The sequence below is a fragment of the Macaca nemestrina genome, chromosome 16 (assembly GCF_043159975.1).
Source record: "Macaca nemestrina isolate mMacNem1 chromosome 16, mMacNem.hap1, whole genome shotgun sequence".
NCBI classification, from domain to species: Eukaryota; Metazoa; Chordata; class Mammalia; order Primates; family Cercopithecidae; genus Macaca; species Macaca nemestrina.
The window spans coordinates 89,021,877-89,041,639 of NC_092140.1; the positions used below are offsets into that span (position 1 = coordinate 89,021,877).

General features: G+C 34.5%; 1 protein-coding gene across 9 annotated transcripts in view; it reads left to right on the forward strand.

Annotated features, from left to right (window-relative positions):
* The first annotated feature begins 6,234 nt into the window (after positions 1–6,234).
* Positions 6,235–19,763, forward strand: part of LOC105486047 (periostin) — a 35,373-nt gene continuing 21,844 nt past the window's right edge. For all 9 annotated transcript variants that reach the window (XM_011748726.2, XM_011748729.2, XM_011748728.2 and 6 more), the window contains exons 1-7: positions 6,235–6,402; positions 7,733–7,831; positions 12,825–12,889; positions 14,462–14,619; positions 16,769–16,933; positions 17,824–17,970; positions 18,470–18,611. In XM_011748726.2, coding sequence (XP_011747028.2) covers positions 6,284–6,402; positions 7,733–7,831; positions 12,825–12,889; positions 14,462–14,619; positions 16,769–16,933; positions 17,824–17,970; positions 18,470–18,611 — 895 coding nt within the window. In that variant the 5' untranslated portion in view covers positions 6,235–6,283. The remainder of the gene's footprint in view (positions 6,403–7,732; positions 7,832–12,824; positions 12,890–14,461; positions 14,620–16,768; positions 16,934–17,823; positions 17,971–18,469; positions 18,612–19,763) is intronic.

The window sequence follows — 19,763 nt, forward strand, 5'->3', positions numbered from 1 at the left end:
AATGGATACGCTGCTCTTGTTTTTATTCAACTAACGTCTGCATACTTGTGTTTGTTTTACTTAAAGTGAAAATAATTTGCTAAAGGTAAAAAACGTACAACTCTGCATTCATGTGTTCCTATGAAACTTAAAAGCAGACTAAAAATATCAAAGATTCTTTTTCCATTTAAAGACCAAAGTTTCCATAATTACTACAGATCTTTTTTTTCTGAATAAGAACCACAGAATTAGTTTCTGTGTCCACTGGAATAGCTTGTTTTCCACCCTCCACCCCAACCTCTACCCTTTAACTTTCTCTAATGAGATCACTTTTTTTGTTGTTCATTATATACTGAGAAGCTGTGACATCCAAACTCTTGTTCAGGTCCTACATGGCCTGAAATCCTGTAACTCACATAATTCCACTTTAACTTATCTAATTCCACTTTTTCTACAAGTATGTGTCCTTGGGAACAATAATAAAGATATAAAGAGTGTTGCACATTTGTTAGCATAAAAAGAAGAGAAGGTCTTTTCCATTATTCCCCGCAGTACTAACAGGGTATCCCAAGATTGTTTTGCATATAGGACAATAGAAGTGCATAAAAACCTTCATCAGATGCGTGTCTCTTAGAGAGGAAAGCAGAAACCCTCATGATATATGGGGAGAACAAGAAGAAGAAATAGGGGGACAACAAGAAGAAATTTTGTAACAATATTCGATTTCTGCAATTGGAAATTCATCACATAATATCATTATCTGGTGAAGTGGAGCAACAAAAGTTATTTTAGAAGAAATATGTTCAATGTATCTGAGAATAGCTGGAAGATTATGATTGAAAATTGAGGAATAACTCAATTTTGGTTGGCACGTTTCCTAGGAAGAAATCTGAAAAGGTTTTCAGATGTAGAGAGGAAGCATATATAGACCATGTACTACAAACACTGGAAATAGACAAAGGGATTTTGAGGACAGCATTAGACATAGACGAATCAGCAGAGAGGATATATCAGTGGAGAAACGGAGGTCTAAGCATGGGACCTGAGAGTATTTCTATTTCAGAGGGAAAGGATCCAAGGAAAGTGATAAATGGTTAATTACAAATTATGGCGTTATCATAATTTAGACCATTCTTTCAGCAGACCAAATGCTCCAGATGGGATGTTGAAATTTTAGTACTATGAAAGATGGATGGCTACAGAGTTCTTTTAATTGCAGCAATTATCCATCCCTTCATCTTACAGTCTAATCTGGAAGAATATTAAAAGTTATTTGTGGGCAGGAGACAGATGATGAGTAGGGTCTTAATTACCCCTCAAACAAAATCATCCAGAACCAAATGAGAGAGATGATGTATGGCATAATGTCAACAGTGTCAGGGGGTGAGAAGTAAGGGGTGTATAAATGTGCAGGGAACCAAAGAATGAAATCAGACTGCAGAAGTGATTATTTCCAATTATTTCTTTGAAGTAGAAAAAATTCAGTCATAATTTCTAGCCACATGTCACTCTTTTATGTCAGTGTAGAAAAAAACCTCAGAAACCCAGATTTAAAAAATGAAGCTATTCATGTATCGGCTACATACATGAAAAAATGGGACTAGATTTTTCAACTTTTATCCAGATTTGGCATCGCTTATTGTGGCTCATATGTATCAGCTGTAGAATATTTTATGTAAGAGTGCATCATTAATCTTCAGTTGATTGGCATTTTGAAACACAGGTAAAATGCCTAACATTTTTATATAAGTTTTATATTGATTATTAATTTAATCAAAATATTATAGATGGTATCTGTGCTTCTAGAAACATTGTATACTATACTTTCTCCACTAGATGTCTCCAGAGAAATACAAGTAAATACTGCTAATAAAGATACTGTTAATAAGCACCCAGTTTTAAAATTGCAAAAGTACCCAGTTCAGTTAGGATCAAATAGTTACACTGATTGACTATTTAATATGAGTGGACCTGACATTTGATAGGCTTTTAAATTATGTGAGAGCTTAAAGTTCTACAGGGAAGATGGCGTAGGACTCACATTTATTTCAGAAAGCCTTTTGTCTTCCTGCTAAATGAGTTAACATTAAAGAAACATCACCTCATGTCTACTTTGGACTGCAGTTAATCATCTCTTTCTCTGAATATGATTTCATTATTTTAGACATGTTAGGCCAGAACATGAAGATTTATGGAGTATACAGAGGAAATCCATTGGAAGTATTATGTCAACAGCATGGCGTGAGAGTGCCTACGGTTCTTGTAGACTATACAATGTGTCCAGCCACAAATATCTGAGCCTATATATTTCTTCTTCGGCCTCTTCAAGTTGTTCATTGATGTTCAATTTTATTTGGGCTGTATGCATATTTTAAAAAGGGAAAAAAATCGTGAAATCTAACTTTGGTTTAATTTGAATTCCGGCTACCGTAGGCTTAGTTCAGCCTAACCTAGTCATTTTAAGAAAACCTTTTCACTAGCTCAAAAGAAACAAAGATCACTGGGTCTTTGCCAGAACTTCAATTTATAGGGTGTTTACCTAGCTGTCAAGTAGACAAGATAGTTGGGCACGGGAGTACTACCTCCAGGAAACTGGGGCACTAACACTACGTGTAGCTTGCAAATAGGCCAGAAAGAAAGCAAAGTGATGCTCAAGAAAGGTTTTCATGATCCCGTAACCTGTATCTTAAAAAGCAGGGGCTTAGAAATAATTTGGCACAAATAGCTACTCTGGATCATGCAAAACCAAGGAAATTTTTGCTTTTTAAAAATCTGCACTTGGCTTGAGTATCCAGGTTTGTTGAATCCATAGTCTATGTCCAATCCTAGAGAGTATAGGGCAAGTTTAAGGTTAGTTACATGCTGGCGACAGTAAGCATGATATTACAATGACTTCATAGTCTCCAGAAGCTACAAGGCTTATTATATAAAGATCCACTAGATAACTTGCAAACTGACAATAAATTAGCATCCTGACAGCTAGAAATAAACGATCCTGTCTTTCAGTCACATTATTTTTCTTCAGTTACATAATCAACCATTTAGTTTTCATGCATGACTTATATTTCCGGGTCAAATTTTGCAACCCTGAAAGTCAGACTTAATTATCATCATTTCAATTTTCCTCTCATCTCCTAGGGAAAATTCCATGGACAACTCCAGGGTCAGTGTCCTTTTCTGATGCAGAAGAATAAGGGTCCTGTGTGGAGAGAGACAGTGGGCGGGGGGGACGGGCGGGAAGAGAGAGAAAATTTGACACTTGATAAGTGCTCTGAAAGGGAAGAATTATGTTCCTTGAAAGATTTTCAATATCTTCTCTAATTCTCTTTCTTACAACTGTTTCCTTCCCTCATCCTACCCAAAACTTGCTGAGACTTCCTCCCACTATTAGGCATATAATATCACACTTCCGGCCTGGCCTTAGTTCTTTAAGTTCCAGTGCTATAAACTTTTTATGTTTACCTTAATTTTTTCCTTCTTTTGGGATATTCTCCAACCTTTAAATGTGCAGGTAGTCTTTATGCACACCTGGCTCACATTTTCAAGATCTTTCATGATGTCATTACTAATCCTAACTTTAAATACTGAGGGCTGCTATTTGTTAATTTTCATGGGACTTACGCAAGTTCCAGAAATGATGCTCAGGATGGATAGACTTCTGGTTTCTATTATTTGAAGTATTTAAGATCTCTCTTTTAATTGTATGAGCATATATCATGCTTTCCACAAAAAAAGCATACGTTTGTCTCACTTGTCAGAAGGGAGAAGTAACCTTTTGAAATATGACTGCATTTCCATCTTCACTACTCATTTCATGTAATTATTTGTCAATTTAGGCAACTGCAAGTGCCACGATGAATGGAAGCCATTAATTCTAGTGCATAAAACTGGTTGCAAGGAATGACTACGTTAAAATTGTTCTTGAAAATAATCAATAAAATTTTAATTCATTCCAGGCAATGTTAAGAAAGCAGGCAATATGGCAGGAAATTTTGATTCTTCCTTCACTCCTTATGTTCACAATCAGGTCTATCAGTTATCATTCTGGACTGTATTTAAAAATACATATTTTTTTACCCTTGATACTTATTACGCAAGTCTATATCTCTTTCTCTGAGTACCTCATCCTTCACCTCCAGTCAAACCCTATTGGATTTGAGCAGATTTCAGCTTCATTACAGAAAGGTCTGTAAGTAGTTACAGCAGTCTAAAGATGAAAAGAGTGGCATTAGTAGCAGTGTAATCTATATTATAATGTCTAACTGGTCTAGAGTTGAAGACTTTTATATACGCATGTTACCAGGAATGTCCTAACAGCTAATTTAATAATGTTAATAGTTTATCCATCCTAATCAATAAGCAGTTACTGACCACTTATGCACAACATAAGAGGAATAGACAACTATAATATAAAGCAAAAGATGGCTTCATAAAGATGAAGTCAGAATGATTCCATTCAGAGAAATGTAAATAATAGACTAATTCTCTTTCCACAAAGGACCAGGGTCAGGATATAATTTAACTTTTATGCTATCTTCTCTCCGGCTCTTCTTTTGAATTGCCCCTTCATTTTCTATACCTTAATCCCAAGATTTTCATATTGAAATGGGCTTTCAATCGTATTCCAGCATTTGTTGTTTCACTACGTGCTTTCTATTTTTATCATCTCTTTTTTTAATACTTTAAGTTCTACGGTACATGTACACAAAGTGCAGGTTTGTTACCTATGTATACACGTGCCATGTTGGTGTGCTGCACCCATTAACTTGTCATTTTCATTAGGTATATCTCCTAATGCTATCCCTCCCCCCTCCCCCCACCCCACGACAGGCCCCGGTGTGTGATGTTCTCCTTCCTGTGTCCAAGTGTTCTCATTGTTCAGTTCCCACCTGTGAGTGAGAACATGCGGTGTTTGGCTTTCTGTTCTTGCAATAGTTTGCTGTGTGCTTTCTTAATAAACTAAGCAACAAGTTGTAGAACATTTTAATATCCCATAGCGAGTTCAAGCATAACTCAGAATACTGAAAATGCTCTCTGATCCAACCCAGTTCCCCCAAAGGCCCTTCCAATAGGACAACAGGGAGAATTCCGACAAAATTTCTCTATCTCACCAGCGGGAAAAGAACGTGGATATGACATTACAGAGGGAGCACTTTGTAACAAAATGGATTGGGACTACACTTTAGGATGGTGTGCAGCTTGTTTATTCACAGAAACTGATTGTGGTTACCATTTCAGCTCATTGTTTCTCTCTGACATTCAGATTTCCTTTATCCAAAGTTTTCTGAACATTTGACTTATGTGTGGCGTAGTCAGAATGCACATGCCTTTGGCTAGGGATTGCATAGTGTAACATTGAAAGGCTTTAGTTACTCCTGATAAAATCAGAAGAATCATTTTGGCAATGCCCCTGTTTCCTAATACGCATTTAATTATTCTAGTAATCTTTAGATTAGTAACACTTGCTTCCAGTAGTGGCTGCTTTTCACCAGTGGGTCTCAGTAGATGTGCTTGCATAGACATGTTCAACATCATGTGAAGTATGTCATGAAAAACAACAAAGCACAAATGTTTTTCCTTTCTGCTTCATTTCATAAGTTGGAGAAATTTGTCAGATTAGACTTATGTTAACTCTATATGTTCCTTGATATTTGACAGAGAAAGGAAATGAGAGGTTGTTCTCCTTTTGGTAGGATAGCAAGGAAAATGTGGACTCTCCTACATGATTCTTCAGCAAGTTAGAATTCTTATTTCATATCTTACACAAGTTTTAAATCTATCCAGTGTTTGTTTTTAATCAACACGCTTTACTCCCTTGTGATTGTCAGACTTGCATCTACCTTTGTTTTCTGGTAAAAATAATAATAATAATAATCTTTCAGTTCTGATGTGAACTGCAGTAAGACCTAACAATAATCTTGAGCACACAGACATTATACATTCTACTCTGAAAAGGACTGCAGAATCTCTCTTACAACTCAACAAAAGAATTTTTCTTAAAAACTAAGATACAAAAGAATAAAACTGAGACATAAACATGCAGTGAGTCAATTGTTCATATGATTAAAAATAAGTACCTTCTTTATAATGAAAAGGAAAAGTAGCTCAATGTGTTCCTTAAATATAACTAACCAAAACAAATCTTAGCTGGCAATTTGAAGTTGCTGATGTTTCTTGGAAAGAGTTCAGATTCTCAGGTTGATGCAGTGTTCCCTCCCACAACTCTGACATGTATATAAATTCTGAGCTCTGCAAAGCCCACTGCCAGTTCTCTTCGGGACTAACTGCAACGGAGAGACTCAAGATGATTCCCTTCTTACCCATGTTTTCTCTTCTATTGCTGCTTGTTGTTAACCCTGCAAATGCCAACAGTCATTATGACAAGATCTTGACTCATAGTCGTATCAGGGGTCGGGAACAAGGGTAAGTGATTGCTTTGGTTTTATAAACCGTTTTTCTTTTTCCTTAGCTTGTTATATGTTCAAGTATGCATAAAGTTTCTCATATATGCCTCAGGGTTTTTTTTTTCCTAATTATTATAAAGTAATAGGAAAAAAAGGAAAATGTGAGTATTCTGTGATTTCTCTATGCACTTTAAGCTTTAAGACATAATTACTCTCTAAATAACTTGAATTGCTTTTTTATGAAATATTATATAATTCTAATCTAATTAACACAATTTAGCTGGGCATTCTTTTGTGATTCCATTTACTTATGTTTTCATTTTCTTCCAAAAATCTGAAACTGAGTTTTCAAAATTAACAAATCTGTTGTTAGGAACTATCATATATATGTGAACAGCTTTGAAATATCTCACATGATGTTAGAAAAAATTTTATTTAAATTACATATGAAGGTTAAATGCTGGGTAATGTAACTAGTTCTCTGAATTCTTTGAAGCATTTAAGTTACTTTTAAACTCTGAATTCTGTAAAATTTGCAAGAGTAATTTATATCTTATAGAACTAATGAAATTACAACTGAGCACTTTAAAAATTACACATAATTTTGTTAATTCATCCAACCATTTATAATTTTTTAAGTGGATCTTGGCACTTCTTCCTATGCCCCACAGGGATTTTCATAATGTTCACAAGCTTCTTTGACCTACAGTGAAATAAGACCTCTATCCCTTTAAGAGGGGAAAGGGAACCTTAAAGTTGTAACAGATTAGAACATCCTCTGTCACTTCCATTCAAAAAGATAATTCTCCTCTGTGCAACCATACTGTTTCAAAGTTAATTTTAGCACTCATTTACTTCTGTGATTACTTAACCTAGAAAATTACAGAGTATAGTGTCTGTGTACATAATAAATCTTGTCTCTTTTGCTCTCTGACCTCTCATTGTTCCAGAGAGCCCTGAAGCTATGGCCACCCTCCAAGTGAGCACACACGTTTGGTTTAAAAAGGGTCAGTAGATTATCTACTATTAAGAGTAATAAGGCACATAGAAATAAAATTATGTTAATACTGTTTGAATATTTCTATTTGGTTAACTTTTTGAAACGCTTGTATCTTACTCTCAGAAATGTATAATTTTTTTCTCTCTCTCTCCTCGCCATCTCCCTTAGACTTTAGGTTTTTCAACAATTCAGTAGGATTGTGTTAATAGTTAGATTTGTGCAAGGCTAGAATCATGTCTTTGAATATCAAATCCACATCTTAACATTTTCTTCTATCATCTGATCTTTAGATATGAAAAACTAGTCATTATTAGGACATTAACTTTTTTCCTTTCCTTCTATCCTCCAGCCCGAATGTCTGTGCCCTTCAACAGATTTTGGGCACCAAAAAGAAATACTTCAGCACTTGTAAGAACTGGTATAAAAAGTCCATCTGTGGACAGAAAGCGTAAGTCTCTTTTTTTTTTTCATAACATGTCATTTCCAAAAACAACATCATGACGTATATGCCTTCCCCCTGGGTGTACACACCATTCTTCTTGAAAATACTGACCAAAATTTTGGGAGTTATTTAAAGAAAAGAAAGGAATATATACGTGAATAAAGAAGTTCTCCCTGCATCTCCAATATTACTATTAGGAACTCAGATTTCTTCCTGAATCCATGTGACGTGGAGGCCAGAAGGAAGCAGATCACATGGCTAAGGATTGGGTATAGAATCTGTGTGAGTATATGATGTGGTTTCTACTCCTGGTTTGGCCCTCTTTTATCTTAGGCAGGTCACTTAACCTCTGTGACTTAGTTTCCTCATTTTATAAAAAAGTGGGCCAGAAGCACAAACTGATTTAAAATATCAGTTTCTGAGGCAAAAAGTTAATGTTTTCCTCCAGTCATTTGGAAATTGTCTAAAGTATTCCAGTTTACCTCAGAGTTTTCATCAAAGCTTAAAGTTAAAAGATACTTGACTTTATCTCTTTATTTAATCCAGTGATTCTCACTTCAAGATGGTCCATCCCCAGAGGTCCACAAGGTGGTAATGGAAGCTCATCATTAGAGTTAATATCTCAATAGCCCAAAGAATGATTATGTTTTAACATATGTTTCACTGATTACCTTAAAATTGGAAAGCATTATTTATTACTTACTAGACATGCCTTCTGGTTTGTTTTACCAATAAATATTGGTAGAAAAAAGTAATAAACATTCTGGGCATATTAAGGTCAAGAACCACTCCTGTGATCCAAAATCTTTATTTACAATGAGAGAGCCCAGTCATAAATAGGGCAAGTAATACAACCAGAAAGGTTTAGGTGCCACCCCAGTCAAGAAAACAGTGCAAGTGACTTCTTCCTGCTTCCCATTAATTTGAAGTCCACCCTTAGTGACGGATGCCTTGAGAATCAAAAGACCCCAGGAAGAACCTGCTTAATACATCAGCATTAAAATTCAGTTACCTTAAGTTCGGGTGGAAGGATTGATGGAAAACTTATTTCGAAGTTAATAATATTGGTATAAATACTAGACATGGGCCAGGAGTGGTGGCTCACATCTGTAATCCCAGCACTTTGGGGGGCCGAGGCAGGGGGATCACTTGAGACCAGGAGTTTGAGACCAGCCTGGCTAACATGGTGAACCCTGTTCTCTACTAAAAAAAACACAAAAATTAGCCGGATGTCGTGGCAGGCACCTATTTGGGAGGCTGAGGCAGGAGAATTGCTTGAACCTAGGAGGTGGAGGTTGCAGTGAACCAAGATGGCACCACGGCACTCCCGAGTGGCAACAGAGACTCTGTCTCAAAAAAAAAAAAAAAAAAAAAAAAAAAAAAAAAAAAATACTAAATATGGAATCACTTAACCTCTTGTAGACTTACCTGTAAAACATGGATTTAATAGCTATATTAAAGCATTTCTGAGAAGATAAAATGAATTGATAAATGTGAAATTACTAAGTACCCATAATGCATAATATCAATTGTCCTTAAAACTAAACTCTTTTAACAAATGCATAGATGTAGACAGGAAAGGAAGTTGTGACCAGATGCCTATTTGAAATGCATAAGATTGTCTATTTCTAAGTAAGAACATGTATATCAGGCATTTAACCTTAGCTGGGTTGCATCTCCACATGGTAACCAAGTCTAGGGCAACAGAGGACCTTGCTGACCATCCCCTGCTCATTGGCTTAATAGAGTTTCAACTCGATGTTCTCTTTTGACCTGAACATTATTCCTATTATTGTGCAGACTTCTGCTAGACTTGTGAGTCATTCACCCAATTATAATGCAATCAGTTGTTACAATGGTATCTGGCATGCTGCAAGCTAGGCCCCAGTAGGGATTCTAAGGCTTTGAGTTTTCCTCTTCTTTATATTCATGGATACCATGAAGCATATTTGAAATGCACACTAACTAGATAAGAAAGGACCTTCACCCTGAAATGTTAGGGAGAACGCTTATTACATCCTTCCTAGAAGATAGAGAAGAATGCCATCAATTTACTTTAACCATCTAAATATACGAGAGATGTCAAGGCTTGTACAGAGGCTATGCCAAAATTCTTTCTTGCTTTCCATTAAAATAAACAAACAAAAAAAATCACTACTTTGAAGCCTGGCTTTTCTTTTTTTTTTTTAAACCAGAAATGTAACAGTGTCTCCTTTGTTCAATTTTATCAGCTTATTTTTCTAAAGTGGCTTCATTTTCAAAAACATAGTTACATCTGGGCACTGAAATAAATGTAAATGCTCATTTCAAATAACCAAAGAAATCAATACTATTGACAGGAAGACTGGTCTGCCGTCTGCTTGCTTCTGCTGAAATTTCCAGAGATATCTTCAGGACTTTATGATCAGATGACAGAAATGTTTGCCTTTCAGCTGAACAGTTGCTCTGGGGATTTGAGAAAAGTAAACTGAGCAGGCCTAATGAAAAACATGAAGCTTCCTAGGGTCAAGATATTGTCCAAAATATATATTGGTCTAGTAATATAGTATTCTGGAAAATTCCTCTAGAGAATGTCTGTGACATTTTTAGCTGGCATCTCATGAAATATTAGATACTATTCTGAGAGCAAAAATAAATTTCTCATCTTTAGAGCTATGTGTAGCAATGATATTTTTTTACTCTTGTTTTGCCCTACTGACCATATGGGAACATTGAATTTTGGGTAGCATAAATGTTCTTCTGAAAAAAAACCCTTTTTTCTTTTCAAAATATCTGCTCAGAGATAACCATATTGTTCAATTATCAGCTGATATTACAATGAACTGTTGGAATGTTATCTCATCTACTGCATTAATTCTCTACATTATGACTGACTCTTGTTATATTAGCATTTGCTGTATACTTTGTTAAATTTCCTTTTCTATTCACTATTTTACTTCAAGTAAGTATTATCAATCTATGGACTAAGCACATTTGTATCTCATTTTTAAAATTGTATACAACATATGCTAAAGCTAATATATAAGCAATTCTTAATCTTTTGACATCCAATAATTAGATTTATTTACAAGAGCTCATGTAAATAAAATTATTTAGAGGCTCTATTATGATTTGCATAAGGCTCCTATGTACCTTGTATATGTTTCCAATACCAACTATTCTTCAAACTATATTAAAATTAGAGAATAACTTGAAGTGGGTATTTCCCATTTAATTTTGTCCATATTTTTAGCTATCTATGATTCTTAAGCCAATATTTCATGCCAGGAATTTTTTATTAACAGATAGAGAATATGGATTCAAAGTTATAAACAGGACTACAAATCCTAGATAATTACTTAATGTACCAGGGTTCAATTTGAAAACATTTATTTACTTTTACTCGACTGTATAAAATTATCTCTTACATCATTAAAACTTTTGCTTGATAGTTTGCTTTCATCATTTTTATCATACTAAAAAAAATTTTATTCTTATACTTGGCAATCTCTTTCATGTATAAATTATTTGATTCATTCATACTTCTTGATTACAATTATGACAACTAGATAAAAAGCCAGAAAAGAAATAGCATCTGAATTAGCTGATTCATGTTTAACTAGTGAATTACAAAATAACTAATCTATAATTGTCATAATCTGACATGATATGTATCAATTAAAAATTACAAAATGATGTGCATTTATTTTTTACTTGTAATAATCCCCCCACTTCTAATTGTTTGATACATGTACCTTTATATTTCTATTGAAAGGAAACATAAGTAACTATGTAAAATTTTAGTTAAAATAGGCTATCTATATTGGATGATGAAGTCCAGAAAATATTCTATGAAATGTGAAAGAATAAAAATTAGGATTATATTAATATTATTATATATTAATATAATCAGTTTTTATTTTGTAAGCAATTATATATTTTTTATTACTATTTTCCCTCAAAATATAGTAAATTAGATAAATTTATTTTTTGTATATCTTGATATCTTGAATTTTCTGGTCTGTTACCTTAATTATTGCCTATATAACTCAATACACTTTGTTAACTTTAAACAGGATGCCGTTTTCTTGAATACTAAGCTCTAATATTAAAATAGATTATTTTATCAAATTTTACACAAATAAAAATATTTCAAAGTTTATGTATAATACGATAATTATACTGGCAATTCAAACCAAATACAGCATTATTTTAGTTAGCAATGAGAAAGCATGTTATGGATTCAAATGGTTCAATGTATTTTCTTATGTTTCCACTTCTATTAAAGCACATTTCTACCCATTTTTAGTTTACAAAATGATTTCAAAATCATTATTTCATTTGAGATTCACAATTACTCTTTGAGTAGATACCATAGCTACTATATTCATGTTAAATACTTGGGGAAACAGGGACGCCAGTTGATTAAATGACTTGGGGCTCAAGGTTCACATGTCAACCAAGTAACAGAACTTGGACCCAAATTTCATTCTTCTGGATCAACATTCTGGAACTTTTCTATAGTAACATGAGACTGTAGTGAGAAATCAAACTCATATAAATATAGAAAAAATTGGCGGGGCACGGTGGCTCACGCCTGTAATCCCAGCACTTTGGGAGGCTCAGGTGGGCAGATCACGAGGTCAGGAGATGGAGACCATCCTGGCCAACACGGTGAAACACCGTCTCTACTACAAAACATACAAAAAATTAGCCGGGCGTTGTGGCGGGCGCCTGTAGTCCCAGCTACTTGGGAGGCTGAGGCAGGAGAATGGCGTGAACCCGGGAGGCGGAGCCTGCAAAGAGCCGAGATCGCGCCACTGCACTCCAGCCTGGGCGATAGAGCAAGACTCCGTCTCAAAAAAAAAGAAAAAGAAAATACCGGGGGTGGCGCGGGGGGAACCCTGATTTTTAGAATCTCAGCAAATCAAGGCAGTAAGTGAAATATTTTGTCAAATTTTTGTCAAAATGTATCCTATTTAGTTTCTCATTTTAATATTAATTTTCTTCCAATGTACAGGACTGTGTTGTATGAATGTTGTCCTGGTTATACGAGAATGGAAGGAATGAAAGGCTGCCCAGCAGGTAAAATCTCAATTTCTTGAGTTAAATAAGGAACACTTTATATGCAAGGAAAGGGTTGAGGTGGCTTGTGGAGAAGCCAGTTGTGTATGTGTGTACTCAGCACCATCCTAAATCCAAGATATATCCCTCCTATGTTTGTGTTAATCATGAATTTATCACGATGATAAAATGTAGGAACACATTTCTCATACACTGGATGCTGGGCAATACAACAGAAACTTAGTCATAAATTTAAATTAGTTCAGCTTCCCTTCAGGAACAAAACTCTTTATAAAATCCCGTTCTTTGAAGTTGTCTAGGAACATAGAACTTAACTACTTGGTGAAACCTCATCTTCTCTAGTTGAATAGCTCTGATTTTATAATGTTCCTTATATTGAAATTTGGTTTCCTATACCTCTGCCAACTAGAGAAAAAAAATAGTTCATCTATTTCCTCTTTGAAATGACAGCCGTTCAGATATTTCATGCCAATCATCACGCCTTTCCTCCGGCTACCCTCACTTCTTGAATAAAATCTTCTGTTCTCTGGGCTAACCATCCCCAATTCTTTTAATATGACATAGACTTTGAAGCCCTCCCCATTATAACACCAACGGACAGAAAGTCTCCAGTTCAGTAATCTTTTTTCTGAATATAAACCTAGACTGATATTTAAAATCCATCCATGTGGGTCTGAGCATTTAAGACAATACTAAGATAAGTACCTGATTTGGGGAGACCTTGCACTTTGGATAATGTCATTGGTAACCGTGTTACATCATTAGCTTATATTGAATTTGGAATCAATTAAAATTTATTACCAGTTTTTTTACATACACCATTAAGTCAGGTCTCTAGGATTTGTTTTTCTCAATTTAGGCATAGGAATTACATGGAAACTTGTTAAATTTAACCTTGCTCATTTTGACTCAATTTCTCCATGTTTTTAGGGTCTTTTAAAATCCCGGTTTTATACTTAATAGTTGTGTCACCAAATCTAAGGATATTCGCAAATTTAATAACCATTTATTCTATGCTATTAATCAAATTATACTAATGTTCAAATCAAATAGGGTCAGAAAAAATAAGTTGCACATTACTAGATAAATCCCTTTAGGTTGACATTCACGCATGAATCTTTCTTCTGACGTTTGGAAGAAATAATCTGGAAGGATTCAATACTTTGAATTATTTGCTAACAGAACTTATAATGAAAACAAGCAGGCCTACATATTTTTAGGGATCCAAATCTATACAAATGATAGATTTAAATAATAGATAATATTGAATTATAATCGAATTATTATTGACATAGCAGGATTGAGATCTAAATAGGTTAAATGTTAAACCAGGATAAGAGTTTAAAATTTTTTATCCTTAACACAAAGGATATGTAACATAATGTTTTTCAGTAGCATTTTATTATTTAGCACTCAAAAGATAACTTTTATATAAAAATGATTATTCACATAATTGTATTGCTAAAATTATTAGTTAAATGTCTTGGGAAACATAGTATAAGGTTTAAATGATTATGAATCATATCCTGAGAATATTATCCCCAGTAGTGATTCATTTCTTGATTATTTCAGTTTTGCCCATTGACCATGTTTATGGCACTCTGGGTATCGTGGGAGCCACCACAACGCAGCACTATTCTGATGCCTCAAAACTGAGGGAGGAGATCGAGGGAAAGGGATCCTTCACTTACTTCGCACCGAGTAATGAGGCTTGGGACAACTTGGATTCTGTAATTCAGTATTTTTATCAATAGATTTATTTTTTGCTGTTATTGTTATTTCATTTTAACTGATTTATTAACTTGGATATTAGTAGAAATTGTGTATCTTTCTATTGTACATATATGAGGATATCTAAAGGGATGAGTTATTGAGGAAAGTAAAATACCTTAATACATCCGGCAAATAGAATAACTCTCCAGGAGACTTATATGTTAATTTTTTAAAGAAGGAGAACCAAGAATCGGCTAAAAGGGTGCTTGTTATTCTATTTTGCTCCTTTCCTTTTTCCTGTTTGTTTGTGAGGATATGTATGTAATTTTAGATAACATGTCTAACAGAAAGGTAAGTTAAGAAGCCTACTGAAATTTAAAATTATCATAAGCTATATTATATAGCACTATTTTATTATGTATGTTTAATTATATGTAAATATATATGGATGTTCAGGTTGTCAAATTTGTATACATGTATGTGGATAGTTAAAGGAAATGTGAAAATACATTTGATTCAGACTTGTGCACAGTCTAATTTACAATGCCTTAAATTATTACTCAATTTCCGAATCTATAAAACTGATATAAAAATACATTCCTACTTTCTACTAGATATGGAGATGAATTGATAATTATTACTAGAGTCAAATATACTTTGTAAAATGTAGGCATGTATCTGTAGGCATTATCTTACTACATTAGCTATGTGGTTGACTGCTTGATTATAGACCTCCCTCTTCTGAGTGTCTTTTACCACATCTGTAGCCCCCTCTCCAGTCCCTTTTGCTGACTCTTCTTCCTTGCCTTAAAGAATGGAACTTGTAAGAATTTCTTCCAGCAACTTGACTCTACTCTTTAAATGCACTTAACATGGTTTCAGCTATCACTTCAGTGCATACAAACATTAAACCTACGCTTGTTGTTTGGACTTGTTTCTTCTTGGAACCTCAGTAGAATATTTTCTACTGTTTATCTTAGTATTTATCCTTGGATATACCATTTGCATCTTTAAACAAAAGTTATCTAAAACATATGCAGTTTTCTTTCATCCCATAAATAATTGTGTTTTTAGTGCCTTTTACCCACAATTGGCAGTGCCAGTCTCAATGTTCAGACTTGAAATTTGTAAGTCATCCTTACCTCCCCTTTCTCCAATTCTTACAAACTGCTGTTAGCCTTATCTCATGTTTCATCTAAAGTGATCCCCCTAATACTCTCATTTCTGCTGTACGTTACCACTCAACTTTCCTGAAGCCTGGTTCTAATCATTAAATTCCAGTGCCACAAAATCTTCAGTGGTTCCTCATTGCCAGTTTATTTCGCTCCTTCTTAGGGCATTAAAGTCATCCACATTATTGTCCAACATACCCTTCTAAATTTCTTAGTGTTGTCTGAGAAACATAAAAGTATGTGTTAACCAAACTGGACAACTTTTGCTCTCTTGGCATTCACCCTATGTCAGTACTGGACTTAGAAGACCACCACATCATTCCTATTGATTTAAATATCATGGTCTATCTCCAAACTACTTCCGAATAGCTGTTCTCTTTCTTATTTGAGCCCTGAAAGCATTTTTCCCCTCTGTCCTGTATCTTACTGTGTCTACTTTTACCTGCTGCTACTGATAAATGTTTGGTTGTGACTTTTTGCTTTATCTATCATTGTATTTCCCATAGCATTGAGTAAAGCATAATATAATACATGGTGTTGGATATATAAAAAGGTACAGGATGGTTGAATTCTTGAATTTGTTATGGAATAAACATGAAACCCTTGTTAAAACTCAAGTGTTGCATACAAATATAATGTCATTTTTGTTTTGTTTGCCACTTAAAATTTTTAAATATGTGATAATTTCATATCTCCCTAATTCTTATCATTTTATTTGTTATATCAAGATTGTTTCTTCATCAACATATTCACTTTAAAAATTGTGTGTTCTGTCTAAGTACTCTATCACATTCAAGATCCTTAACTGAGTATCTGAACTTATAAAATTCCTTAACCAATTTGAATAATATAATTTTAAGTTATTTATGTCAATTTTATATGACCATCTGATAATGCAATGAGAAAATAGCAAGGCAGAAGAAATAGGGTGATTATAAGACTTTTACTAATGTTCCACAATAAATTGAATTTCTATCATTGCAATTTTTCCTAGGATATCCGTAGAGGTTTGGAGAGCAACGTGAATGTTGAATTACTGAATGCTTTACATAGCCACATGATTAATAAGAGAATGTTGACCAAAGACTTAAAAAATGGCATGATTATTCCTTCAATGTATAACAATTTGGGGCTTTTCATTAACCATTATCCCAATGGGGTAAGTTTTATCAGTAAAAAATACACTTACGAAAAATACCTTCTTTAATTTTGTCTATACTACTTTTTATGTAATGCTCACAAAAATAATAAAATACTAGTGAGAATAAGGTAAGTGCTATATTATGACTTTACCCTCAAATCTAGGGCATGCAAATTTCCAATCTGGTTATTAATTTCTACCAAAGAGTGATTGTAAAGGACAAATTACATGAACAGTTCATTGACAGTAGATAAGTATTCTAAAAAAGGAAATTTTAGTAGTTGATGTATTTGAAATAATTTATTGTAGTAGCAAAAAGAATAATCAAAGAATGAGTGTTCTTTTACTCCCCCACTCTAGCTACTGTAGTACTTGTGTGTTTGGATCAGTTTTTGTGGAAAATTGCCAATGGGGTCATAGAACTTTTTCCACAGCCAAATTCTCAGGGACAAAAGAGGTCAGTGACGAAGCAATATTTAGGAAGTTCTTGTACTAGAACTAATTATATATATACAATAATTATTTGTTTCTCCTTCTCAAAACTTAATTTTTAGGGCTGATTAGACTTCTTTACATAATTCATTTACCCACATTAAAAAGTTTATGACTATTTGTATAAAAGGGAGGAAAAAAGCAGTAATTTGAAAGAAAAAAGCACCTTTGCCTTATGTTGCTAGATATGTTAAGTATGAATAGACTTAGGTTCTCAACTGGTTCCCTTTTCCTTTACAGTTTCTTTTTTAGATAAAACAACATGTAAATCTTCATCCACAGCATTTCCATTTAGAATGTAGTTTCCCATTTGTTACATTTACTAGTATAAATGAAAAACTGGGAATTCACTTGCAGTCTCAGTGGTCAATGGATGTCTCTGGTTTCAGCACTTTGATTTTTCCAAATAATTATAGGTTGTCACTGTTAATTGTGCTCGAATTATCCATGGGAACCAGATTGCAACAAATGGTGTGGTCCATGTCATTGACCGTGTCCTTACACAAATTGGTACCTCAATTCAAGACTTCATTGAAGCAGAAGATGACCTTTCGTCTTTCAGAGTAAGTCCAAGAGCAGATTGTCTTGAGTCATTGAAATCCTCCTCTTCTCCTGTCAAAACCTAAAAACAACAAAAATGCTATTAAATCTGGAAAAAATGTAACAAACGTATTTTTTGAAATGGCTACTATTTTCATTTTACACAGGAGAAACCATCTCATATGAAATAATATTTCTATGGAAATGATAGAGTAAGAATGGTTAGTTATGTGACTGGTGTGTATTTAGTGCATTTAGAACGTGTTCATCCATTATTATATATACTGCTGGATATTGCTATACTCCCACAAACATGGGCAGAATTCCCATTCTTGCAGGCACAATTTGAAGAAAGTTGGAAAAGACATGGTTGTGTCAAAAAGTAATATTTTGAAGATCGAACAACAACAAGCCTCTATAGTGTAGGAATCAGCTCCTTCATGTCAGCCTAGGCTAAGTGTGTTGTAATTTTCTTTTGGATTTACAATGTGAAAGTCTCTGAAAAGCACATTTGTGTTTCAGGCAGCTGCTATCACATCGGACATATTGGAGGCCCTTGGAAGAGACGGTCACTTCACACTCTTTGCTCCCACCAACGAGGCTTTTGAGAAACTCCCACGAGGTGTCCTAGAAAGGATCATGGGAGACAAAGTGGCTTCTGAAGGTAGTTAAAATTCTTCCTCTCTAAGAAGTCTCCCAGCATTCTGAGAAGGGAATAAAAAAGAGGCTAGTTCTTGCCAATAATATTAGTTTTAATAAGCAAAGGCTAGGAAAAATTTTTATTCTGAGATGTACTATAAGTCTTCCAAAAGTCCTTGAAAGAGTAGGCAGAGTATAATTCTTAAATAATAAGAATATTCTTAAGATCACATTCTTTCATAGTACTTTCAAGTAAATTAGTAGAAATTCAGAAAGATTAATGGGTGTTGGAAAGAAATATTAGATCATCAAATTTTAATACTGTATGCATGTTATGCAATGCTTTTAATTCTGTATTTATGCCAAAAGATACTGAGTTGTGAGAATCTTATGGTTCTCCTGGGCCTCTAATTACTGATACACAGAAGAATTTGGTGGCTTGCCAAGCTTCCTCTCTGTTGTCAGATAGGTTTTACATTGTGCTTGCATACTTCACTTACTCAGCCTATCCTAAAATACATTTGACCAGTTTAAGATGAGAACGTTTTAGGATGCAGGATAGATACAACGTAACTGAGGCATAGATCCTTCCAGAGGCCCTTCAATAAATCTTTATTTGGCTACTTTCTAGAAGTTGCCTTGCGGAAATAATTTGTCTTATCCTCAGCCTCTATCGACCTCATTACATGTTATGTACAAATATTCTGCCGTGAGCAGCTATTACAAGCCTTTAACAGGCCTTCCCTTTTTCTCTCTTTTGGTAGAGAGGGGTCTTGCTGTGTTTCCCATGATGGTCGTGAACTCCTGGCCTCAAACGGTCCTCTCACCTAGGCCTCCCAAAGTGTTAAGATTACAGGTGTGAGCCATTGTGCCAAAGGTCTTCTGAAAGGAACAATTCTTGCTTTCACCCAGGAGTTACTTTCTTATGATAGCTGGAACTTAACCCACCACGTTTTGTAATGCTGCACCAATCATTTCCTGAAGTTGATCTCCTCTTATTATTCCTACGAAGCTGAGCTGTTCCTATTTTGTAGTTGATAGGAAAAAACGTCTAGAACGTAAATAGGATTTTAAAGCTGTTAGTGAATCCTTAGGTCTTACTACATTTTAAGGATTACTTAGTTCCACAATGAAACACATCTTTTCAGGGTCAAAATGTTATTTCCCTGGATCTGAA